The 26,760-nt window shown below is 34.1% G+C and overlaps 1 protein-coding gene and 1 long non-coding RNA gene across 7 annotated transcripts; both read left to right on the top strand.

Moving 5' to 3' along the window:
- The first annotated feature begins 218 nt into the window (after positions 1 to 218).
- LOC119777926 lies at positions 219 to 8,340 on the top strand. Of its 6 annotated transcripts, none has more exons than XR_005279997.1 (9): positions 219 to 374; positions 461 to 503; positions 3,463 to 3,593; positions 4,257 to 4,386; positions 5,840 to 6,023; positions 6,121 to 6,402; positions 6,488 to 6,615; positions 7,434 to 7,490; positions 7,592 to 8,340. It is a non-coding gene; the product is annotated as an uncharacterized LOC119777926 (long non-coding RNA). The 6 variants fall into 6 exon arrangements; XR_005280000.1 differs by having other exon boundaries at positions 220 to 374; positions 3,535 to 3,593; positions 5,766 to 6,023; XR_005279996.1 differs by having other exon boundaries at positions 220 to 374; positions 3,478 to 3,593; positions 5,766 to 6,023.
- Positions 8,341 to 10,088: 1,748 nt separating this feature from the next.
- On the top strand, positions 10,089 to 19,499 carry LOC119777925. Its single transcript, XM_038276936.1, has 6 exons — positions 10,089 to 10,215; positions 12,047 to 12,322; positions 13,426 to 13,707; positions 16,755 to 16,897; positions 16,989 to 17,060; positions 17,503 to 19,499. The coding sequence occupies exons 1-5, from the start codon at positions 10,173 to 10,175 to the stop codon at positions 17,043 to 17,045; spliced, it is 801 nt and encodes a 266-aa protein (XP_038132864.1). The 5' UTR covers positions 10,089 to 10,172; the 3' UTR covers positions 17,046 to 17,060; positions 17,503 to 19,499.
- The last annotated feature ends 7,261 nt before the right edge of the window (positions 19,500 to 26,760 follow it).

Genomic DNA, 26,760 nt, shown 5'->3' with positions numbered 1-26,760 from the left:
CTACAGAATGTAAATCACATGTTCATACTCACCTTATCTACAAAGGTTGTTACATGATACTAACCCTATAATTACGGTAACACAAATGTGACACAAAAACTATTTTCAATTGTATTGGGCTTATAAATGCATTCTAGATGTTGATTTTGTATGTATGCTTTTCTTGCATGTCCTTCTTCCATAGTTCAAAGCTATAACATACAGTCCCACCCACTAGTTCCACAGAAACATTTTTTTTAGAGATCTGCACATTTGCTGGAAATGAGGCCCTTTCTGGGGGTAATGATCTCAGGAGTTGATCTTATTTCTCCGTTTGCAACCACTGCAGAAAAGAACAAAACCTTCTTGTGCTGTGTTGAGCCACTGCTTATAACGTAAGACTTTGCTTAAAAATCCAATGGCTTCCTTTTACCTGAAATGATTCCTTCTCAATGTCTCTCCTTTTGTTCTTATTTCACAGGCCATGTTGCTGTTGGTTTTGGTGCTTTTTGTTCATTCCTGTGGTGAGTAAAACAGTTATCTGTACAAAATGTAGTATTTAAAGGTGTATGTAAAACCTAAATAATAAATTGAAATCTTACTGCAACATAGATGACTTATCAGGGTTTTAGGTAGTTCTCTGACCCCTATTCTGAACACTGAGGAGCAGAGCAATTTGAGATTCATCTACAAATGACAACTATGAAATGACAGAGTTGTTGATACGGCCAAGGGAACAGAAGCGGCAGGAACTCTGCAAAGGAAAGGTAGTTAGAATCTGGCTAAACATGGAAAGATTGAGATTCTGCTTATTTGAGGGAGAGAGTTGAGAGGTTTTACTAGGAGTCTGAGGTGAATCCAACAGGGAGGTTTCTGATGGGATCCAGGAGCTCACTGAGTGACTAATGTTAGGATTATTATTATCAATAATGTGTGAGTCTTTTAGACCCTAATATCACCTGCCTGTTGTGTGTCTAAAGCTTCCCCAAGTAGTTTGGAAAGTTCATCCGTCCGGCTATATGGTTATCATCTTTATTAAGTTTGTGGCAAAGATTTGGGAATGGAATGAGAGCCTTGTCCTTGATCTAATAACAAAGTGTAATATTTTGATATGGCTGGAGCCATGGATGTTTCCTCGTCTGCAAATATGTATGATGTGATGATGTGGCAAACTGGAGTTGTATAAAAGGCTTCTCTAACTGTTAATCGTGGCCACTTAAAGAGATGTGAGCCCGGTTGGTAAGCAGTTGCCTTCTTTAACTCAAAGCAACTTCTCTGATCTGAGTAAGATTTCAATTTCTATCAAAATCTATTGTCTTGTCTCATGGTTATTTAATACATTTATATTATGAAGTGTTATAAAAGTTATAAGTATTAAAGAGTTTGTCCTGAGCACTCTCTTTTCATCCTTCAAGATGTAAACACATAGCTTTCCATAACAGTAATTAAATCCGAGGTGGTTGAGACTGAGGTTGATGATGATAGTCTGAGGAGCACAGAGGAGAGTGGAGTCTTACAGAGATGTCAGTAAAGGACTCATCAGCTGCCAGCCAGTTAATGCACCAGTTTACACGTGGCGTTTGAGGATAGTTGCAGTTGGAAGAAGGTCTGTTCTAGAGCAGAATCCAGTAGAGCTTCAAAAAAATCCTGAGAGGTACGAGGCTAGAAAAAACAAAACAGAATAGGATCTCTGAAAGTATTCAAGGAGTCAGTCAGGAGGGCTTAATCTTTGGGGGATGGTCTTCAGAACTGCACAGTGGCGGCTGGTGAAGTTTTCTCCAGGGGGGTGGGTGGGGGGGGTGGGGGGCTATAAATTCAAATTGAAAAATGCTTTATAAAAACAAAACATTATTTCTTGTATAGGTACATAAATTTTGTAGTTTTGAGGCTTTGTGTATGGAGGACCTGGTCTACCATATTTAAAAATGAATACAGAAATAAATAAATGCTCAATAAAAAAATAAGCATGCAATTAATTGCCCCCCAAAAGACAAAGAACAATTAAATATAGGTAGAAATTAAATTATACAGTGAGACATAAATGTATATATCTCTTGTAATTACCTTATTTATTTATTGCTCGTTATATTCTTCAGCTTTATTTATTAATTACTTATTTTTTAAGTATTTATTTATGTGCATGTTAAAATATTTTTGTCTGTTTTATTCTTCCTTTGTATTTTTTTACCCTATTTATTTCTTCAATGCTATTTATTTATGCCCACTCTGACTTAGTGTGGGACCAAATGTGAGAATAAGGATTTTATGAGAATTTTGTACAACATGTATATTAGAAAGCATACTAAGACTCTTTGTTACTCATATCTTCTAATAGACTTGTTATGTTTATGTTATGTTTAGAGCTATTGAGAGATTACTGCCAAATAATTTACAAGTCATAGAAATGACTGGAGGAAGCAGGATTTCAAAAGTAAACGTGTGTGCACTATCTTAATGCAAATATGTGTTTCAGTGCATGAAGTAAAATTATGCAACAACTTAGACGAGGTGGTAAAAAATGCCCAACCAAAAAATGTGTTCAAACGATTTTACAAAGAAAATATTATAGTATCTTATACACAGCTGAGTGAATAATAAATGAATAGTTTTTAATTTCTGTCAACGTTTGGTGGAGGTTGGTTGAGGACACAAATGCAGAATTGAGGAGCTGAGCTGACTTGATGAAAAAAGGGGTACAGAAACAAAAGTTCAAGAACAAAATTCCCCCAAAAAACAGGAGACATCAGGGTAAAACACACATGGGGGGGCAAGTAACAAAAGAGCAACAAAACAACAAGAAAGCAGAATATGGAACTGCAGAGATGGTGTATGTATTGGGGAACAGAACAAAGAATAGACTAATGAGCTGATATGGAGCAGGTTTGAATTTAACTAACTAGAAAGAAGCCAAGGGGAAAGGAAACAGGTACAAGGGGGCAACAGGGAGTAACTCTAGAAATACAGACTGCATTAAAAAAAAAAATGGAAAAGAAACCAATGAACAAGAAAACACTTAAAAACACTCAAACAGAAATACAAAAAAGGAGAACCATAACAACTTTATTGTTAATTTAACTTATATGGCCACGACAACTTATTTCGGAACTACGGAGAAAGGGGGAGATTTCTACACGATTTGCCTTCTTTCTGCTCCTTTTCAAATCTGGATAATAAGTGTTGAACATAATTGAATTAATGATGAAATTATTAAATTGATTGAACTCAATTTGGTCGTTTGGTCTAAAAAGTCATTGTTTGCACTAATCCTGAATGACTGGGGCTCAGTAGGAAGAACGGCCATCCTACAAATGTTAGTAGATTAATTTCAGCTTCCTATTACATGTCCCTATGGCCTTTAGCACTTATCTCCAGGATGTTGATGAATCTGCATATTGATCACTGTTTCATATTGTAGGCTCCATATTTTTTCTCTGCTGTCACTTTTTAGTGCTTCTAATTCAAACTGTTTTCTGTTTCATATAGATGCTTTATATATAGAACTTTGCAAAGGCGCAAATACTGAATTACAAACTGGAAGAAATGTGTTAAAAACAGGGCAACTGGTTTTCTTGCCGAGTTATGGACAATCAAGGATTTTAATGATAAAAGGCAAGGTAATAACTTTTTTTTTTTTTCAGTAATATTAACTTCAGTTTTAGAAATGCATGTTATTACATTTCTAACTTCTGAAAATGCAATAAAATGAATTCAAATTGTTGTGTTAATCAACTTTTAATTTTGTCATTTTATCTTCTCTGTTCTACTATAGATAAGCTGATTTTCAACATATAGTAAGAGAAAAACTGCTTTAAAAAAAAACAAGAGCTTGTGAGAATTGATTGTGATATTTCATAGTACATGTTCTATCTAGAACCTATTTTTGCAGATATTTAGCTGTGTTTGTTAGGATCTAAATCTGGGGGTTTTGTCACCATTTCTTAAACTGCCCTGTCTCTAAATATCAGATTTTATTCCACATTTTACCAAAGTGCAATGGGATGGTGACACCTCTATGGCATGCTGCTTAGATTGTTCATCTTCACCTCCATTTTGATAGTACAAGTAGTGCAGTCAGAGTACTTACTGCTTTGTCTTTGAATAAAAGAAAAAAAACACATCTTTATCATGATGTGAAGTATTTTCTGTATTTTATGACATATGTATAGAAATCTGTTATTTAATGTGTAGCTCTATATATTCCTGCTTTAATTCATATTATGAACAAAATGTTCTGATAGAATCTAGCATGTCTGTATAATATCTCACTTGTGTTTCAGGCTACAAACCCACGTATCACAGTTTTGTCCAACAAAGTACATCTTATAGGACTCCAAAAAGAAGATGAAGGAAAATATCAATTTATATCTCTCAGAGGGCTTGTAAACCAGTATGAGGTAAAAGTAATAGGTAAGAACTACTCTCATGATAAATAACTGAATATGCAATGTGATTGACTTTATGTTTCATCTTTCTTATAATTACCCCAAAACCAGAAAAGCTGTTAGAAAACAAGTAGAATTTAATGTTTTGTTTATGATTTGATTAATATTCTCTTACAAACTATGCAACAAAATAAATGTCTCTTTACTAAAATTTCAATTACTATCAACCAGCTTTTAACATGCAAACAAAACTGTCATGATGTTTTAAAGAGATCTGACCCACATGCAGGAAACCACTCAGAGAAACCAGAGTAAAAGTTTAACAGGTTTATTAGGAGTCCAAATGGGTTGGATTCAGGTGAACTCAGAGGGCTGGTGAACCGGGACTGGAAGTAAGAGAGGAAGTTCGCAGAGGTTAGTTCAGGGTCCGTGGGAACTTTGAACGACGTCTTGCAAAAACAGAGGTAAACTGGACTCACATTTGCGGAGAAAGGGTTCTGCCCAGTATCCAGTTGGTGTGGGTTTATCCAGAGATAGAGTGGCTCGTTGGGGGGCGGACAGGTTTTGCTTTGGTTGGTTCCTGAGGAGCAATGGAGTGGACTGCCACTTAGATTTCCAGGAGTACTTGAACGGGGCGCATGGAGATAAATCCTCTGCTCAGTGTGAAGCTCAAACAAACCCTTCCAGGGGGGAGAACGCCAATAATCCAGTATGCAGGATGACTTCCTGCCGAAAGGCAAAGGACAAAAACAACGTTAGAACTCAGAGAAACAAAGACTCAGTTAGACTCAGCTAAACTCAGCTCGGCTAGAGTACCCAAAACTGGCAAACACTCTGGCGGAGAGGTATTGACAGTCTGCCGCTAAAATACTCCCCAGTGATGAGCCAACCAGCCGCAGGTGTGCAGGAGGACCAACGAGGACAGGGCACCACCTGGTGGTGGAGGGAGAGAGAAACACCAAAACACAACCCACACAGACTGGATTCCTAACAAAAACTACTTTGAGGAGATTTGATTTTGTGATACATCTACTTGCACCTTTATCACCATATGATTTTAATATTTGTATTTCATTTTTTCTGATTTGGTATATGGCTCATAAATTTTGTTATATTTCCCACTAAAAAGGATTCAAATGCTTAAGAGAATTTATTTTAATCATTGGCCTCAGAATTTGGACATTTTTATTTACCATAAAACAAGCTGGAATTTCTAATATGTTTTTTCCCTGCTTTTGTATTTATTTATGTTGAGTTGAAGGGTGGAGTTCAGAAACTTTACTATTTGTTAAACTATCCTACCTAATATAACACTTAAATAACTATCTTTGAATCAAAGTTAAAACTATTTGATTTAAAAATGTTGTTTTGTTGATTTCTTTTTATTTTATTGTTTAATTTCAGAATGTTTTACAATAAAGTATATGGACAATTTTCAGCATAATGTTCCTGAAAGAGCTCAGTATCTGTATTTCAAGGATTGGAATGGAAACGATGAATTTCTGTGGGATCGTGCACAAGGTCAGACCATTAATAAAAGACGAGGAAATATAAAGAACAATGTCTGGACAATGGTCGATGTCACTCAGGCAGCTGGAGGAGTCTACTTCTTTACTCGTAAAGACATGACTGTTGAGCTAAAGATAAAGCTATCTATAAAAGGTACATTTTTAAATCTGTTTTAAGCTGCATGTGGAATTTTCCATCTATTTTCTTGTAGAAATTAAATATATATCTATGTCTAATCTACCAAACATAGAAGAAACCCAGGATTATAAAGTGAAAGTAAATGAGAGCCTCTTCATTAAATTTCCTGAGCGCGGAGGACCTTGGGATGTGGTGTTCAGCTCAAAAAATAAACAACAGAGGGTGATGATCAAAAGTCAACTAGTTTTGGAAGGCACATGATTCAAGGGGAGAATTACTATTCAGAGTAAAAGCATTGAAATTAAATCAGTGGAAGCAGAAGACTTTGGAACTTTTAACTTCCATGATCAACAAGGCAACCTGGCAATGTCTGTTAAGCTGGATGTTGACTCTGGTGAGTAAAACAGCATTTCTGATTTACATTTAAAAGTTTACAGATGATTTAACCATAACTTTCCTTCCTATATATTTTCTAATAGGACCTAATCCCCTAGTTGCTTATATTGTTGTTCCGTTGGTCCTTCTGGCGGTTTGTGGCCTTTGTTGGAGTTTCTGCAGCAAAAAAGATAAATCAAAACCTAGCGAGCAGGCTTCTGTTTCTCCCAATGTAAGTATAAGGTGGATGCTTAATTAAGATCACTTTATATTTTTATATTTTTATTTTTCCAGCAGTGAAGCATTGTAAAGGAAATATTTATAGAGCATGTGGTGTCTGAGTGCTTTGCATATTGTTTTTATAGAAAAACAGCTAAACCCCTGTTTTCTAAAGCTCTTTATGATGGGCCCTTTTCTGATGATTCAGCTGACTCCTGTAATAAAACTTGTGTGCTCAATTTTTGGTGGTTAGTTTATTTCTTCACTGCTGGGTTTTGACACCACTGGAGCTCAATGGAACATCCAAATGTTTAGAAATACGTAAATCAAGGCATCATGTTGGCATCATGTTTCACAAGACCGTGAGAGTCTTTAAAGAGATTTTTTTAAACCCATAGTGATGCAGTTCTTTCTGCATACCTTGATTAGAAATATTTCCTTGTGCCATAAGTAAACAGGACTGTTTCCTGAATAACGATAAATTGTAACAGTTTCCTTGGTTATTTCCTTTATTTCCTATCTGTAGCATTTGAGAACCTGTTTTATTTTATTAATTTATTCCCTTTGGTCCCTTGTTGCTATAGATACAGATTTTGCTGTAATATGTTTAGGTATTTTCCTTATATGAAACATCAAGAATGTCAATATCAAGTGGAAATCTCAGGAAAAAGACGTATAAGTACATTTTTGTATGGAGAAATATGCATTCAACTGTTATTTTATCTGTTTGACACAACTGTTCTGTTTTGTTTTTCATTTTTTTTTTATTTCTTTTATCATCACCCTACTTTTTGCCCGATTTTTCTAAATTAGATATCTTTTTCCCTGCAGCCTGATACTGTGCATGCTTCACAGCCTAATACCAACATGTATCCTCTGGTTCATCAGGTAAACATTCACAGGTTTTTAAAAACCTTAAAAGGTAGTTTTTTTCTTTAACTCTTATGAATTTCTCTTTTTATTTGTTTCTCTCTCACCACTTGCTCCAGGTTCCAATTCCAGATTATCGTACTTCTACTACAATCTATGAATCTGAGTCTGATTCTAATGCAACACAAGATGTAATTTCTAACATCTTGAAGCTGAGCCAAGTGATTCAAAGTTCTGTATAACCCAATTTATTCATGGCTTTGTTTAGAAGCAGGCTATTTTTCCCTGATAGTAATAGCATTGTCACAAACACAATACATCACCACTAGATTTACCTAAAGCCTTATGTGGAAACCGAAGGAACAGACTTGGAGAGGTTTTACCATGGATCTTAAAGGTGGATCTTAAGTCCAAAAGCTCTGGATGTTCAAAACTGTTGCAGATAAAAGTATGGTGTGAGCTTCAACGAGTTGCAATGATTACAAATCACTATTTTAATAAGTGCATTAGATATTAATTTGTTTAAGTATATTTATACAATTGTACCTATAGATTGTATTTTTTTACCTTACATTTTTTACCATTTGTTGCAGTACTCTATTGATTTATATACCCATGTGTTTGAGTACTGCAAGCTTCTTTTTTGAGATAGTATATAGCTCTGTTGTGTTTTTGTTTGTTCCTTATTTGGTTTATAGAGAAACAAAATGCTTTACTAAATAATATCCAAAACATGTCACCTTTAAAGCTTTATGTAACATATCATATGTAACATTGAATGATGTTATGTGAATTTAAAGAGAACCAAAAGGATACAAATGTGACATATTTAGTAAAGGCAAGAATACAAAGATTGCTTGTATTTCTATTTGAAGTGTTAAGCTGTTTGGTTATTGTGGTCTTGTACAGTTACAGGTTTTTATATGTCAAAAATAAGGGTTATATTTCTAGAAATGTATTCAATATAGTGAGTTTAAGGATTTGCATCTCATCCATTGATCTAGATTTTCTGATCTTTAAATGAGACAAATCAACATGCTCTGTGATTAATTAGTGAGCAAAACAAGTAACTTGCAGGAGGATTACATTTCCATTTAAGTGCTGTTGGCAAGAGACAGATTTGTTTTTGATTCTAACAACTAGTTTGAATGAATTGCAGAAAACTTTAAGAAAAACTGGATTAAATGTTCCGATTTATTTTATTAAATAGTAGACCTGTTCATTCACCCTGTAACAACAATTATAATCCTATAATGACCAATGTATTGGACTAAATAATTGTTTTAAAAAATATAAATGATTTCAGTAACACACCCTGCTGAAGAACTTTGGCTTGCATCAACAAACATTTAGAAATCATAAAAATGTCCGTTTGAATCTTAATGTAAAATGTTACAGTTTATGTAGTGGTAAAGTATCGAGCTACACAAGACAAACAAACTTGTTAAAAAAAAGTGTAAAGAGATTGATATGGTCTTATAATACGTAAAATAATAAATAAAATAACTTAACTTTTTGAACTGTATTGATCTCACAATGGAGAAATTCCCTTCTGCATCTAAACCCATCCCCTTAGGGAGCAGTGGGCTGCCACTGTGCGACACCTCAGGAGCATCTGGGGTTTAAGGGTCTTGCTCAGGGACCCAGAGTGAGGCTGTGGGGATAGAAGCAGGAAAGCACAAGGAAACTGCTCTAACCACTAAGCCACCCACTCCCCAATATACTCCATTACAATTCCTTAATAACTATTTTTATATTTTTTGTTACCTAATTGTGCACTGCAAAAAATGTAAATCTAATTTTTTTTAAAACAATTGCATTTGTTCTTGAATTGAGGAGGTAGGAGAGACATTTGATGGACCAAGACAATTTACATTTAAAATAAGAAAAATAAGTTGCATTCATTTGTTTCAAGTACATATTTCCTAATTATCTACCTAATTGAGTGTAAAAATACTCATTCCATTGGCAAATCATATTGTTGACCTTCTCAGATTAAGGTAAATATACTTAATTAAAGAATCTTTTACTTATTTCCAGATCGTTTTTGCAGAGTAAAACCTTAATGATGTTTGAATCCTCTAGGCAACATCGGATGAAAATAATAAGTTTCCCAGTTTTATTTTCTGCTTAGGATATCAAAATATTTTTTGGGGGGGTCGAAGAGACATAACAGTACAATACAAGTCAATAGTAGACAAGAAGGAAATTGATCAGGCTATTAAGTATAAAGAGGACAGTTATGAGTCTATTGTGATCATTTTGTGATTCTAAAAGCTTTGCAGGCAACACAAAAAACATGTGCATTCTTTTGAAAATAACTCTTTTCAAGACTACTGAGATTACTGAATATATTTTCCGACCATTTCCTTATGTTACTTTTTTATGAATTTTTTTTTTACTAAAAGAAGAATGATCTAATAGACTTTCAAATGCTATTTTTAGTGTTCTTAGTCTGAAATGGCCTTGAAAGGATCTGTTTATGTTTTCCATCTGTTTGTCTTTTTTGAGTCTGTAAATTCCATGCACGCAACTAAACGCAACAGCAGAATCAAAGGAGCAGACGCCCCTTTGAGACTGATCCCCACCTTCTGGTGGTTTAGTACGATGTGATGTCTGCGCTACCTTGACTAAATGCTTATATTATTAGCCTGTTACAGTGATTTTACAGCGTTAAACACCAACTGAAAGTCACGGTACATGATGCATTTGCTGCTGTGGTTAAGCGCCTGTTTCTGTGTCGGTGAGTTATCAAGTTTTTATCTTGATTGATTTCAAATAACTGACCCGATTTTGTGAGGCTTCTATCACGATTCAAAACTTAATATGGTGCATAAATAATTTTAACTTCGTTAAATACAGTATTTCAATCTTTTTACCCCGCTTTGTGAAAATAAAAACAATATTTATATTTGTGCTTTCTTTAATAGCAATCTGTTTTTGAGTTTCTAAGAAGTCTCATCACACTGGAAACTTAAACAATTATATAATTTATGGTTATTATGGCACATTTTTTAAATGGACATGAAATCTAAACGGTAAGATAGCGCCCCCGTCTTGTGACTCCTGAAATTACATGATCATTTTCGGGTTATGCATAGAAACAAAAATGTAGGGAGGACTAATCATGCCATAATTAGAAATAAATAAAGACATAAATAAATGCTCCAAAAAAAAAAAAAAAGGGATACAATTAATTCTCTCCTTAAAATACAATAATTGTAGATAGAAATAATATTATACAGTGAGACATAAATGTATATATCTCTTTTATTTAGCTTCTTTGTTTTTTTCGCCTTTGTAATTATTAGCTTAGTTATTTATTGTCCGGTATAATCTTCAACTTTATTTATTAATTATTAATTTCTTTAAGTATTTATTTTTGTGCAGTTTATAATATTTCTGTCTGGTTTACTCTTTCTTTGCATTGTTTTACCCTATTTATTTCCTCCATGCTTTTTATTATGCCAAAAAAATCAGTGTCTTTAAAGTGATGTTTCTTTAGAAGGCTAAAGCACTGATAGAAGCCTTTCCTGTTATTACAAATATGGAAAAGGTGTATATATGTATATGTATATATATATATATATATATATATATATATATATATATATATATATATATATATATATATATATATATATATATACACACACACACACACACACACACACACACACACACATTCTTAATAATATTGGTTGTTTCCCTTTGTATCATAAATATTGACAAACTCCAGACTCCAAACTCTTGAAGCTGTAATTTATAGAAGACCCTACTCTCCGAAAGGAGAGGAGCATGTACTGTGTAACTCTATACAATTGAACAGGTATCATTTATTTATTTATGTATTTATTTTTAATTATGGCAGGATTGGTCCTCCATAAAATTGTTCTCAAAACTTAGCAATGTAAAATGAGTAGCATTCAGTTCAGTTTAATTCATTTTCAAGAAGATTGAGAAGCTAAAACGACGCAAACAGTAACCAAAAGAGTCGCAACTTTTACCTTGAATTTATGGTGTAATGCTTTTAATGCATTTGATGTTTGTCATCATTTGGACAGATTCAAAAACTCAACATTCACAGTGATGGTTTCAGGCAAAATGAATGTCTTAAAATGTATAAATTACAAAACCGAATGAGGAGAAAAATTAAAATATTTAATTAATTTTATAATTTATTTACATTCAGTAACTTCTGAAGCCGACATAAATGTGAAATAAAAAACACAGAATCAAAGCTTAAAACGAGGTTAAAAAAAAATAAAGTATTTCAATTGAAACCATTTTATACAGCAACAAATAAAGTATCTACCCCTTTCAAATTAAGTTACTCTTTTCTATTTTCTGATAAGTATTATTATATTATTATATAAAACATATATATACACATGTATACATGTAACGTATTTATAATAATAGCATTATCAACATCATCTCTAAATAGAAAACATGTACAAGATTATGCAATACCTACAGGAAAAATAATAAAAGAAATTGCAGACAACTACTTAGAAAACTCTGAATTGACTGTAACAATAACTAAAAATGTAAACGTTTGCCCTTTTCTGCAGGCTTCTCTTTTGAATTTTATTGGAAGAAGGACTATGGAAACATATTCAGCACAAAGCTAGATGGGTGGATCTACTACATCGAGTTCACTCCTAATTCCGGCTCCAATCAGATGATCCTGTGGAGTCGGGATGCTCCTCAGGCCAATTTTGATGACAGACGGAGAACAGAGGGCAATAACTTCATTATTTACGACTTGACCCAGAGAGATAGTGGCCTGTACGTTATGAAGGACGAAAGGAATCAACCAAAGTCAAACAGAAGAGTTGAGGTAGTAGGTGAGGATGTTAAAGTACTAAGTCTTGCTGTGATGATCGCTTTGAAAGTAATAACAGGAAAGTTGTGGATAAAGACTCTGTCTTTGAGCTCTTTTAAATGGCTATGGGATAATCCTGAAATAACTTTACAGATAAAAGTTTTAGAGCTGCTTTTAATAGCTCAGATATAAACTTGAGACATTCAGCACCATCAGTGACTTCTTCTAAATGTTTCCTCTTTATGCTCTTGTCTACCCCAAGACTTCCCTCTTCTTCTTTCCTCTGAAGGAAGTCAGGGGTCTTCCTAGGCCAGCAGAGCTACATGGTACTTCCAGTACGCCTTGGGCCAGACCCTAGGCCTGGTTTTTTAGCCATGCCTGGAACAACTCCCGAGGGAGGCACCCAGGGGTTATCTGAGCCACCGTAGCTGACTACTTGATGTGGAAGAGCAGTTTTACTCTGAGCCTCTCCTAGATGGCTGAGCTTTCCCCCCTATCTCTAGGTAGTGCCCTGCCATCCTGTGGAGAAAGCTTACGTGTATCCAGGATCTAATTCGTTTGGTAATTTACTAGATTTCATGAAAGTAGATGAGGGAAGAAACATTGACAGACAGGCAAATTGAGGACTTTTCATTTTGGCTCAGCTCTCTATTCACCACAACATACTGGTGCAACATCTGCATTACAGCAGTGACCACAACCTTCATTCTGTCGATCCTTCGCTCCATCATCACTTGTGAACAAACTCTTAAGTTGATCGACCTGAGGAGGGCATGTACATAACTGCTACTCTAAATTGAGCAAAGGTTTTGGTTACTCTGCCCCTCCCCCGTGCACATGAAAACCTTAAATCTGAATTTAGTTTGAAATGATTTGATTTGATTGTAAAGCGTAAAGTCAGAAATGCAATTTTGGCAGGAGAAAAATGGCAGGTTTTCAGAGCCAAAAAAATCAAAACATATGATGGACATTTATATTCAGCCTCCTTAATTCTGTCAACTGAAAATTTGTTAAAAAGAGTGACATGTAAGTTGTTAAAAAATCTGTTGCAAATAGTTAGATAGAAAAACTTAAAGTCAATAAAAATGTGAATTAATATTTTTTCTCCTTTTATTGCCCCCCCAGCAAAGAGAAAGAATTTGAACCTGCAGTATTTTGACGGTATTTCTCTCACCTCTGACCTGGATCCTGGCATTTGCAACATTTACTTCTTGCCAGAGAGCGGACCGCAGGTAGAGATAGTTCGTCATGGACAGCTGCAGTACTCCAATGAATCAAAATGTAAAGGATTTAAACTTTTGGAGCCATGTGGGCTCGAAAAGACCTTCTATGGGTCATGCGTTGGACAGTTTCAGGTGAGAGATAATAATAACGACACCGCCCTGGTGATGTTTGTGGAACAGAAGCGTAAGTAACCTGCATCTCTCACATGATTTATACAGAGAGTACCCGACATAGACGTACAGTGTGCTTAGGGTGACCAGATTTATATATTTTTTTTGTTTCACTCAAAAGTGGTTTTACGTTTAAGGAGAAGCGATCACCTGTGCATTGAGGCCTATTTGTATTTGTTCATTTTCAAAGAACATTAATTTCAAATGCATGTTTTCATGCTTTTGTATTTTAGGTACTCCGTAACACGATCCTCCAATCATAACATTCAAACATTTCTAACAAAACTAACTGTGCTATACAATGAAGAATCTGTATAAAAAAGAAGAAGATTAAGCAAGTCAAAACCTGTTAGGGAGCAGCATAGAGAATCCAAACTGCTCTTTGAAACTGGTTTTTGCTCTTTTTGCTTTATGCACTGTGTCTATAACTTACTTTTCTTATGTGCACCAATGTTCCTGTTAGTGCATCTAAATCACATTTAACATATTGACTTGTAAATGATTAATTAACAATTTGGCCAACATATAAATTGTTATTTAAAGCCGAATTCTACAAAATCTTAACAAGTCTAAACAATAAATGAGGGCCTCCTAGGGACTTTAAACTGCCTCAGTGCTTTGTGGGATTTCCTTCATTGGAGTCACACCCCCCTCATATGGATAAGTCCGTTGTTTGCTTCTTCTTACCTTTGGCCTTAGTTAAACCAACTTGTTTTACTCTTTCAAACATTCACACCTTCTAGATTTGATCCATCTGTTCTGTTTTTATTAGATGTTCCACTGTGTCTGAATGAAGAGATGATCTCGATCCTCTTTTATGCCAAAAACCTTCATAAAATGTATATTCCACTGAACTATTATCAACATGATTATACGTTATTCAACCCCATGGGGGAAGCTGAATTGTCATCAGAGCTAAACAGATTGAAAAAATCTGCACATGCAAGATCCAAAAGTATTGGGAGAAAATAGATAAGATTATGTTTGTAACTATAGTAAAGAAAGTGAATGACATGGCATCTATTAAAATAAGATTTACTAAATCTATAGCAACTATCAACCTCCTCCTCCCTTTTCACTTCTGGAATCCAAATTATTTACTGCATTAATTTGGTTTATTGGCGAGGTCAGATAAGCATTAATCACTGAAGACACTCGGTCCTGGAAAGAATTCTTCTTTGAACAGCCCGTAGCACTGCTGTGACACTAAATGTTTGCACCACTAAGAAACTAGGTCACACTCAATCGATTTGAAACTCTAACTAAACTCTAATGTAAAGGAGGCATACTGTGGCTCTCACACATGGGTCTCTTCAACCCAACTTCCTACCCATCCCCCAGCAGCACTGTGCCTCAAGTCATGCAACCAATGCAAACTATGGCATAGTTGTGGGTGTAGGCCTCTTGTGCCCAAGGAAAAAAAAAAAACACCCTCACCTTTGGTTTGCATGCTGTTTGTGGTAAAACTGCCAGTGCAAACATACAACTGCATTTTACAGGCAACCCTAATATTAAACACATACTGTTGGTGCTGAATCTCATGTCCAGTTTTAGTTGTGATGGAAACACATACAGCAGCACTAGTTAAGTTTTTAGTTTTTCAACTTGCTTCATCTATCAACCACAAGAGGGTGCTACATCCTAATCCCACTTTAGGGTTAATAAATTAAGCTACCACTGCCCACAAAGAAAAATAATGATTGATCCTAAAGTTACAGTTTGTTTAAGGCTTAAAAAATGAGAAGATAATACAGAAGTCGACAAACTCGCCTAATGACTTACATTAGAGTTACATTAGAATTGCTGATTGGCTTGCAGTAGTAATGCCTCAATAAGTCTCATACTGCATTGTACACATTTATAAGACTATTAGTTCAGTTCTTTTGCTAAAAATAGTTAAGATTATTTATTACTTAGTCTACTAAAAGCCTTGAAGACCCTGCCAGCTCGCCACTGAGATAAAACTTATTGAAAACTTCATAAATATCTTCCTATCTTACTCTTCTTTTACGGTTTGAGTTTTCGGCTACCAATAAAAGCTACCACCCAAAGTTTCTCCTAAGTTTGACTTTGAAGAAACAGTTTAGCTGGTTAGTGTTTACATTTTTACTGTTTTTTTTTTGGTGAATTTTTTTTTCTGGTTTCCATGAAACAAACATATTAGAAAGGCAGCTCGTATTCTAATACGCTGTCTCTCAGGATTTCTTGGTTAGTTAGAGTGTGATGCAATAAATCTGGTGAACTTCTGCTTCCCCACAGGAGACATGGCTGATGATTAAAAAAAAGTCAGTAATCTGTGGGCCCTTAGTGCTATTTATCTGCATAGTTATTGAACATGTCCCACAAATCAAAAAGGGCTTCTCCCCTGTGGGTTTAACTGTTAAAAACCAATCAAAGTGAGTGAAACTGAAAAACGTCTGAAAAGTGACACAATCCTGGACAAACGGTAGTGATCTGGTTACCCTGAGTAGACTTCAGATCATTTTGCCCCTTCGCTAGTTTGTACACTCATTTCCTAATATTGCATTGTCATGTAATTGCTTCCTGTTTCCAAAACAAACCCCAGTTATACTCTATTATTATGTGTTTTTATCATCGTATATTGTTATTTTTAGGAATTCTATCTCCAATCAAATTTAACGTCATTAAATATGACCTGTAAACGACTTGTTCATCCGTTCTATTTTGTTTTCAGTCTTTGTTTTAATCAGTTAACGCCTTTAAATCATGACAAAATAAGTGAATTTCTGTTTTAGATTTTAATAAAGTCATTAACTATTAACATATTACTGTAGACTACAACTACAAAAAACAAACATGTAAACCATCTTTTTTTAAAAGGTGTAACAAAAAAGGTGTTTAAGACCTTCAGTATACGAAATCGTTTCTGTCTTTAAGTTCTGGTATTAAACAACCAAAAGTAAAAGGCTACTAAACAGCAAAGGGGCAGAATGAGCATAAATAAATGATTTTAACATGATGAAAAAAATGTTTAAATCAAGAGTATTCTCTAAGTTTTAGACATTCGTGTGGTATAACAGAGTTTTTACCTTTTCTTAGCCCTGCTTCCCAAATCCGCCATCTGGAGTTTAGCTGCTCTTGGCTGCACAATTATGTCTTGTTTGGTAAGTGTCTGCTGCTGTAAAATGAAGAAGAAAAGGGAACAAGTTGACGATGAAGAAGAACCTGCCGCAAACGACAAGGTGAGATACTCAGCTGGAGCTAATTGGTAATGCATGTCTATTTAGAAGTGTCAAATATGATTAATAGGAATCTGTTTTATCTAAAATGTAGATGGACCCTGAATCTGTTGCACTGCAGTCAAACCAAGTCTCTGTGCCCTCTAATTGATACGCAGTCTCACTGGTTTGTACTTTATTTATTCCTCCCATCTACAGAGGAAAGTTGTAAAGTAATGATTATAGTTAAATTTTAATTTTCAGTGAGGGAAACTTAGAACATTTTTACCTCTAAACAACAAAGGCTGCAAATGACTGCCTTGGTAAAATGATAATTGTCTCTGATGTAAGCTGTAAGGTTATGGCTATGCTTTAAACTATAGAAAATGTGTTTTACAATTCAGAAATCAAAATTGCAAGCTTATGTAAGCTGCATTATTGCAGAGATGAAGAGAGCTAAATATGGGAAGCAGATGAAGTTAAAAGAAAATAAAACTCAGCACCACAGAGCCTATAAATTAAACTGTTGTGAATGACTTATTGGAAAGTTATGGTCACTATTTGATATTTTGTGTTTAAATATGAGTCTAAATAAACTCAGACATGTATCTGCCTTTTTCCCCATCCAGCTGGCAGTTCAGATGGACATCAGAAGCCTCAATTTGACATGAAGGAAATCGACTCTGACGTGCTCCGCTTTGATGGTTACACCACTAAGATGCTCAGCTTCTTCTGAAAGATGTGATTTTTTTTAACAGCATGTACACCTTTAAAGCATTAGTCTGACATGTAGTTGTGTGTATTGGGTCAAAGGTGGCTTCTGCTGTTCTTCAGCTGAGAAACTCCTAAAATGGCTGCTGAATCAGTGCTTTTAGTGAATTAGAAATACGCACTAGTTGATGAAAGTATTTTAGGCAGATTACAAATTGTGATAATTTCAATGGATGAATGTTGTGTTAGTCTTTGAGTTAAAACTGACCACTTCTAATGTGGTTCTTTATAGAGCAGTCTGGGGTCAATGTTGCATTTCAAGTTGTTCAACAAAAAAAATCGTAATTTAACTAAATGCATCAGAGTGTCATTCCAAAAGGTTGTGTATAGTTTTAAACCTCATACAGTTATCAGTGTCCTAAACTTCAAAAGGTTGGAACTACAGTAATCTTCTTAACTCTTATTTATAACATCTAAACTGCAAATATTAGAGGCTTTCAATGCCACTGGGGCTATGATTAAACCAAAGATTCAATTTATGTTTCAATCAAATCCATTTATTTTAATCAAATGTGTTGTTCAGTGACATAAGAAACACATACTTGTAATTTCTACCTCAGGGTTCAGTCTTTGTGGTTTCTCTCTATTTTAACACATCTCTACTATAATGGTCTCCATTAGGGTTATCTCTAACGTGATCCGAAGATTTTTAGTTATCACGTTAAAGATGTTACTTGGAGCCCAACCTGTTTGCATCAGAATGACACGCACAGACCGGGTTGTAACGGTTGTTTTCAGTTGCCTGTCGAGCAATAATGAAACCTCTCATTAAGTTCAACCTTTACTGAGGTTGAACTTAATGAGCTGTTTGTTGTAGCAGGAACATTAAGCCTCTCATCCTTTAAGTGCTTGTTTAAATGCCATGTACATTTTGGCATTCTGGTGCCTTTTATTGTTTTTCGAACTCAAAGACCAACTGCAGTATGACTACCTCTCAAACTACAGAAATATAAACCAATGGTGAGCAGCATGCCTTAAAAATAAGTAAATCTGCCTCGTAGTTGTCTAAATGTGGATTTGTATTCAGTTGTTTTATCTTTATGGATTTCGAGCACACTAACACTTACTAATCCAGGTTAGATGTTTCACTGTGGAGTGTCCTATTCTTCTGCTTGTCTTTCTCTATATAATCATATCAGCTTATCAGAAAGTGACCTTTTAACGTCATATTTAATAATCTGCTTTCTGCAAACCCTGCATGTATTCAAAGCAATCAGTCCCCTCTATAATCAATCAATGATTAAATTGTTGTATTCTATCTGATTTAATTTTAAGGTAGCTCCCCTTTGCTTGCTAAAATCTTTATCTGATACTTAAAGGAAATGTAGTTTCAATAGACAAACCTCTGGTCAAAGATCTTCAAATCGTGCAACCTATGCATTGGCCAATGACCATTTTAAACATTTTTAAAACCTTGGTTTTGATGTTAAAACTGTTTTAAATATGACTAATTTATTCCCTGCTTATGAGTTTTTACTTTCAATTAGTTCCCCTCAAATGTTTTTAAATACATTCAATTTGTACATGAATCTACACATGGATTATCTAATGATAAATTTGAGCTGGATGCTATTACAAGAAGCAAGAAAACTAGGAAAATATGTGAAGGGTTCTAACCAACATGGGGGCAGAAGCATCGTGCTGTGTACCTACTTTAGTGATGGTGGAATGTCCATTTCGCAAAACTGAGCTCTACTTTCTTCAGCTTCCACTCATCTCAACAGTTACAGTTAAACTTGGACCCAAGTAACTGTTCCATTTGGCCGGAAAAAAAAAATAAAAATATATATATATATTAAACATTATAAACACTGGATTTAGATTTGATAAAAAAGTAAGCATCAATCCTTTGAAAGGTCCAGCCTCAAGCAAATGGACTTCTGACCCTATATGTATTAATTATTCTGATTTATTGTTTTCCGTCATACATATTTTTAATGTGCTAATGAAATACTTTATCTCTTTGCTCTTTAAGCCATGCACTTAGAGGTCCAAAGAAGGAAAATTTTCCTCTTTGTATTTGCACCACTTCTAATAAATAATGCAAAATGTAAATGTAATTTATGTGTAAATTACGTATAAAAGGAACTAACTTGTTATTTAACTACATTTTATTATATGACTAAATTTGTATTTAAATGTTTTCCTATGTGTCTGTACCAGTGTTGAACAATCTTCACAGCCTTAAAAGTCATATTTTCCAGGTAAAAAAGATGCTGGAACACAAAAGCTTGAATTGTTTTGATTATTTGTACAGTTAAATTTTATAGTCCAATTTTAATGTCCTCCATGTTTGTCTAATTTTGTGTTCTTATTCTGTTTAAAGCACTGGAATTTTTTCTTTTTGTTCTATTAAAGTAATGGTTTCACATTGGGTTTTACAGAGTCTTTTATATGTGTGAATGAATTATATTTTGGGAACTTTTTAGAATTAGTAAGTTAATTAATGAATCCATCTTATTTTATTTTCAAGTCAGCTAGAAATACTAAATCAAAAAACATGACTTTTATGTTAATAGGTCTCCCCAAATTGCTCTTTATTGTGATTGTAAATCATTAATAAACCTTTGTTTACAGAAATCTTCAAACACCCAAAGGGAAAATGTTATATGACAATTTTGAAGGAAAATAAAATGTAAAATCGACAGACTCGAAAGCAAAAAAATAAAAAATAAAACACCTGAAAGAACAGCTACAAAACAATTTTTAAAAAGTTCTGTAAAAGAAATGAGAATACCAATTGTTAAGAGAGCCTGTTAATTCATTTGGAAGTAAAATTCTAGTTTTAAAAAGAAGTTTAAAAAGGGAAATATATCACTCAAGTTGGTCATCACAGTGAGACAAAAGCTGAGTTTTAGAGTAAAAACAAAAGGCTCTGTATCCCTGAGTCACAAGATGAGTCTTAACATCTAGAAATAGCATTTATGACCTCAAGCTTCTGGGAGGATGTTCTTCTTAAAGTTTGATTACCGGTAGATAAAAAACTTGTCAAACCATTAACTCACTTAAAAGCCAATATCAAAATATAGAAATTGGTCCTTAAATCTTTGAGCAGCCAGGTTCAAAATATGGGTAATGTGCTCACATGTATCAGTCAAAGCCATGAAAGGTATATTGCGGTTTTTTTTTTTTTCTCTAATCAATATTTAATTATAAAGCTTGACTGGATTTCTGCATTAACCCGTTTATCAATTTGGCAAAAATCACACCAGAATCCCAGACAGCAATGTAATTAAAATGAGTGTCGTTTGGATTTCAATATAAACAGACCCACAAAGCATCATTATAGAAATTGGAAGAAAAAAAAAAGATGAAAAGAAAAATGTTCATTATTTGCTTTTGACTATATAAAAAAATAGCATGTCGACATGATGCGCTGTGGATCAGTGTATCTCTTAATCATTTAAGTTAACTTTGCTTTATTACATTTGTGGGACATGTTAAATTATTATGTCTGCATTTTTATTGAGAAACAAATTGAGCATATTCTTATAACAAGACTGGTAGGCTATTTAACTGTAAGTCATTAAAGTAGTTTACGCACATTTTAATATTATTTATTTACATGGAAGCCATATTGGAACTGATTTTGCTACATGATATCACACATAAAATTTTGTCATAAAATTCCAATAAAATACATTTTTTATATGGAGATTATGTCTTTTTTCCAGCTATAGTAACAAACAGATGTTAATGTTAATATGTTCAATTTGTTATGATTACCTTATTGTATATAATGATTTTTCTTCTAAATCTGTTTCCCACATGCTTCCTAAAAAGTGTTGATCTGATAGCTTAGGGAAATTTGATTTCAGCCAAAGGCTTACAAATGTACCTTTCACATGAAATGTATCCTGCTTATGAGTTTTGATGACATCATTTCAATCTGTACTTGTCGGAAGTTTAAATACACTGAACTAGGACAAAAATCTACTTTTTTTTTAGTTTTGATGATAATTATGATCCCCTCTTTATTTGAGCTGGATCGTGAAGCAAAAAACAAATATTCCCCTTTTGATGCTAAATATCACTCTAAAAAGAAAATGTTTTTCCAACTTTAAAGAATTGCTTCAGTTGGTAATGGGTAATTGAATTAAGTTTGACCAACCTTGATTTATTTATGCTGTCCACTCATAATTTTAATACTCTTTGCAAAAACTTGATTTAATTACTTGTTACCACTGAAAGCCATTCATTCTATATTGAAGTAGGTTTTGTTTGGACTAGATTTTGGAGAACTGTTTGACAGGGAATTGAGATGAAAATATACAATCACAATGACAGGAAAAATATGTGAGGCGTCTAGATAAATATTCTAAACCTAAGCACGTTATAGAAACCACCAGCATGGAGGTAGAAGCATCATGCTGTGGGACTATTTTAACAGATGGACAGTTAAACATGGACACAGCTGTTCCATTTAAAAAAACAAACATATCAAAACTGGTTTTAAATTTGATTAAACGTCTAAGTATTAATCTTCTGAAAGGTCCCCTTTCTAATTAATTATTGTGATTTTATTCCCCTTATACATATTTTAAATGTTTTTGTGTTTTAACACTTCAACATCCCTTTGATCCACTTCTTGTTAAAGCTGTCCTATAACCATTTTCTCAAAGGTCCAAAAGAAACTTGAGGCTTTTTTTGTATTTGTAAGATTTCTAATTAAGAGTGTCTTCTTAAACTAAAACACGCAGTCTCTTTATCTTTTGGAGCTTGTAATTATTTTATTATTTTAGATTGCTTAGGGCTACAATGGTACAAAATATGTTACCTCTAAAACAATCGTCTCCATGTATGTGCACTATTTGTACGGTTAAATAAAGCCTTTTGAAGTTTGCATTAGATCCATTGTGCCTTTTCTGTGCACAACAAGCTTGTGGTTCTCTCCTGGTTCGAAAACCCTTCCTACGTCACTGCAAATACAAAACATCATCCCAATATTTGAATTTTTTTCTGACAAACCAGCTGCTTCATAAAAGAATCTTATCAAAAGGGGAAGCTGGGCTGTGATTAATCCTGAAAGAGTATTCAATGCCTTTTTGAAACTAAGAAAAAAAGGAAACTTCAATTTTTTTTTAATCCTTTTTCTAAAACTCTTGTTACTAGGAATAAATGATAAGCATGAACATTACTGCTGAACATTTTGTAAGTTACATTACCCTCCAGCTTAGTGCACTCGGGATATTTGGGGTTGAAAAATTGATGATACTGCTTAAATATATCAACATTTAGTCATGTTGCAACTACAGACTATACTGCGTTTTAATAGTTTTAAAGTAAATCAAAATAAAATATGGCCTTTATTGTTTGGTTCTTTTTTTTACAGGTAAATAAAAACAAATGCATGCAACACTTTTCATATTTGGGAAATCATATTAAAGTCTGTGGTTCTATCGAAAACAAATGTAGAAAAAGCTTAGGTTTTAAGGGACTGTTAAGCTTCTTATTTTGTGGTAAAAGTATTACTGATGGTACTTTAGCTCCCTTTGGTTCTAAGATTATAGCCATATTAGATTTATCTGTGAATTTCTAAGACTTTTAACTAAAAATACAATCTAATCTGAGTTATGGAGAGTTTGTGCTTTACAAAATCCTATAAAGATAGTAGTATTAGAAAAAAATCACCATCCTGCTCAAAAAAAGTCTAATTTCAACAGACTGCAAATACGCATCCAGATAATGATACTTTCCTTTAACTCTCTGCGCTATAACCTGTTAAAGCTAATTTGTCCCTAATTCCTTAAATCTGCACAGCCAGCTAAAGAGAGCTAGATGGTACCCTTTGATAAACAGCAGAAATGAACCTAAAGGCATAGGGAACATCTGCAAATTATTACCTGTAACTCTAGTGGTGAATAATACCAACAGAACTGTATGTTATTTCTAGAATTCCATAGAAATTATTACTCACACAGCAATCAATCACTTGTTCATGTTTCCTCTCTGTGTTACTCTGACAGTTAAACAAGAAAAGCAAACGTTTGTACATTTCTTCCCTTGTGCTACTTTGTTGAGATTTCCTTGGCAGCCTGAGGTTTCAAGAATGACTGTTTAGTCTAAAAATAGCACGTAGAGCTGGTCTGCTTTCTGCTGTACATGGGAGCTTGTAGAGCACTGAAACAAAATACGGATTTGTCTTCATTATATCAACCTTTAGCTCATCTTTTATCTTTGCTTTTCCTTGTCTCATATTTTAAATATTACTGGAATGTATTTAAGTCCCCCATTTTTTAAAGCTATGGTGTGACTGGCTGCTGTATTCAACTGTTGACTAAAACATAGATGAAATCAATGTATGGATAGCCAAAATGTTCTCAGCTGATTACAAACAAAATTAAAGTAATAATTTAAGGATCAAAATAAGAGCGTTTAAAAGTTAGCACATATCTTCCATTATTATAGGTAGAAACCACTGATTACTGATTGAAGTCTGGGTGTAGTGATGCTCTAGAGGCACATAAAGGTGGCAGAAAAGTCTGATTTCTATCACCTAAAAACATCTCCATGACTAAAGAACTAATGTCTCAGCAGGAGCTCAAAATGTGTGTTTATCTTTAATAGAACTAATTACTGCAGCAGTATCTTCACAGATCTGTCTGCTGAAAAAAGCTGATCCAGAATGCTGCTGCCCACTTCCTCACCAAAAACAAAGGAAGTAGAGCATATTATTCCATTTCTAAAACCATTATATTGGCTCCCAGTATCTTATAGAATAGACTTTAAAATATTTCCAATAGTCTATAAATCACTGGCGTGCCACCTAAATACATACTTGTTGTTAGTGGATCAACCTCCCAGATCTTTCTGGTCGTCTGGCTCATTTCTATTTCACCAAAATCAGAACGTAACATGGAGAGGCAGCTTTTATTTCTAATGCTCCACTAATCTGGAATGAACACCCAGAAATCTGTAACAATGAGTTTCTTTATATCCAGATTAAAACATAACCTTTGACTGTGCTATAAAAAAAAGAATATTTAAGTTTTTAGTCCAACTTTCTTTTACTATCAATAATTATAATCTTATTTTTTTTTATAATTAACTTAGATTTTATATGCTCTTGAATTATTAAAGTTCATTGATCAATTAATTACCTCTTCCACTGCAATGTACTTTTCCCTGTGTTTTCCCCTTATGTTTTTTTCATGTACAGCAATTTCACATAAATCACCACTAAAATGTGCTATTAACAGTAAATAAACCTGCATTGCCAAGCCTTGAAATCTCATTAATTGTTGTGTGTCCAGCTGTTCTTTACAATCCTCATTGAGTTACTCTAGTGTACTTTTTTCCCGCCCTAGTTTTACTTTGCATGATAAGCACTTAGCATTCAGATATGTGTTACACAATTAAACATGTCTTTCCTTCCTTTTTTATATATATAATTGGTTTGGTGTGCAGAGAGTCCTTCCTTTGTCTAGCAGCATGTTTTCCTATAACAAGCTTCCAGCTTGCCTGCATTTTCTCTAGGAGACAGGAGACGGTGCCTCAATCAAAGGTTGAGTCCAAATTTTGCAAATTGTAGCTCCTACCTCCAGCTAACAGCTCCTATTCCTACTGACCGATTCAGGCTTGATCCAAATTGAGCAAATCGGTAAGGACACTTAAGAAAAAGTGCTAGCGTCTCTGGGGTCACCATGATAAGTGCGATAAGATTAGTGCTGGCAGTAAGGAAGGAGATATGATAGGAGGCAGGATCCTTCATTCAGGACGGAGCTACAGTTTCCCACAATCATTTGTGTTATATGAAGTGTAGGCATAGCCCACCTCACACAATTGAAAAGAAATACATGATTTATTTACATGTACTCTGGGTGACACATCTATGTACACACCTTCATATATTTTGGGTTTTGTAATAGTTTGTTGTTCACTAATTCTTTACAACTTTTGCTTGTATTGTAGTTCTTCTAAGGATGCCTTGTGGTACCCTTTTAACCATTTTGGAAAATATTTGCAGACAAAGACTACTGTGATAGAAACTGAGGGAACAGAAATCACACGGGCTTCATTGCAAAATCTCCTACCCTACCACCTGCTATCACATAGCTAATGAAAAACATTTCTTTGTGACCACATCACAATTTTTTTTTATTGTGTGTGTGAATTAATTTCCTTAGACTGAGTGCATAAAAGACAACTGATCTTTATTTTTGGTTGCAAAAAGTCAGAGTTAAGTATTCAAACTAGGCTTAAGAAGGCTTAAAGACACAATATGTATGAAACCATGATTTAACTTTAGGTCCAAAAGTATTCATACTTGTTGAAACGTAAGGATATAGTGGCAAATATTCTTTTTCCAGGTGATCATCAAAATAAGCGGTCCTCCTGATTTTCAGTCATTCTAGTGATATGTTTAAGTAAGGCCATCCTATGTGCTTGTCCCCATTTTCACCTACAGGAGGTGAGTCTGACATAGTAGAAAAATTGTAAATCTTCTTTTGGAAAGTAAGCTTGTATTGAGCGATGCAAACAGCAACTTTTAAAAAGAGCGTGCACAAGGAGCAATGGGCTCATGCATGCTCTCGCATTAAATTAATAGGCGTTCCCTTTAAGGAGCATGCAGTCTTTTTCTAGAATGTGGAGAGGGCGGGTCTTTTCAAAAATCCTCCACTATACCTTTAATACTTCAAATTTGCCAACTTGCTTTGTCCTACAAAACATGTTAAGATAAAAAAACGTATCCCAGCCAGAGTCCTGATCAAAGGTCCTGACTTGAATCTATGGACGTAGGTAAAAGTCAGGGTAATAGCAAGTAGTCCTTTCAACCTTGAAGTGTTGTAGCTATATTAATTATGAAGGATATTTTACTAAATAGTAGTGGTAACACTATCCCCATCGTTCTCTTTTATCTTTCAAAGAAGCTTGTCTTATTTCTTGTCAGAAACATTTTGTTGAATGCAGGTTAGAACTTAAACTATAAATCTGCAAGTTTTAGAGATATGGAATTTTTTTAGTACCATTCATAAAGCTGTGTACAAATTTGTCCCCTTTACTTGTACTGTTTTGCTTTTATTATTATTTCAACTTATTGTTAAGGATGTCAATTTAATGTCACAAATATATTTCAAATATATATATATATATATATATATATATATATATATATA

This window comes from Cyprinodon tularosa, unplaced genomic scaffold (genome assembly GCF_016077235.1).
Source record: "Cyprinodon tularosa strain WSP-4 unplaced genomic scaffold, ASM1607723v1 ctg129, whole genome shotgun sequence".
NCBI classification, from domain to species: Eukaryota; Metazoa; Chordata; class Actinopteri; order Cyprinodontiformes; family Cyprinodontidae; genus Cyprinodon; species Cyprinodon tularosa.
This window is presented reverse-complemented; position numbering and strand designations above follow the sequence as displayed.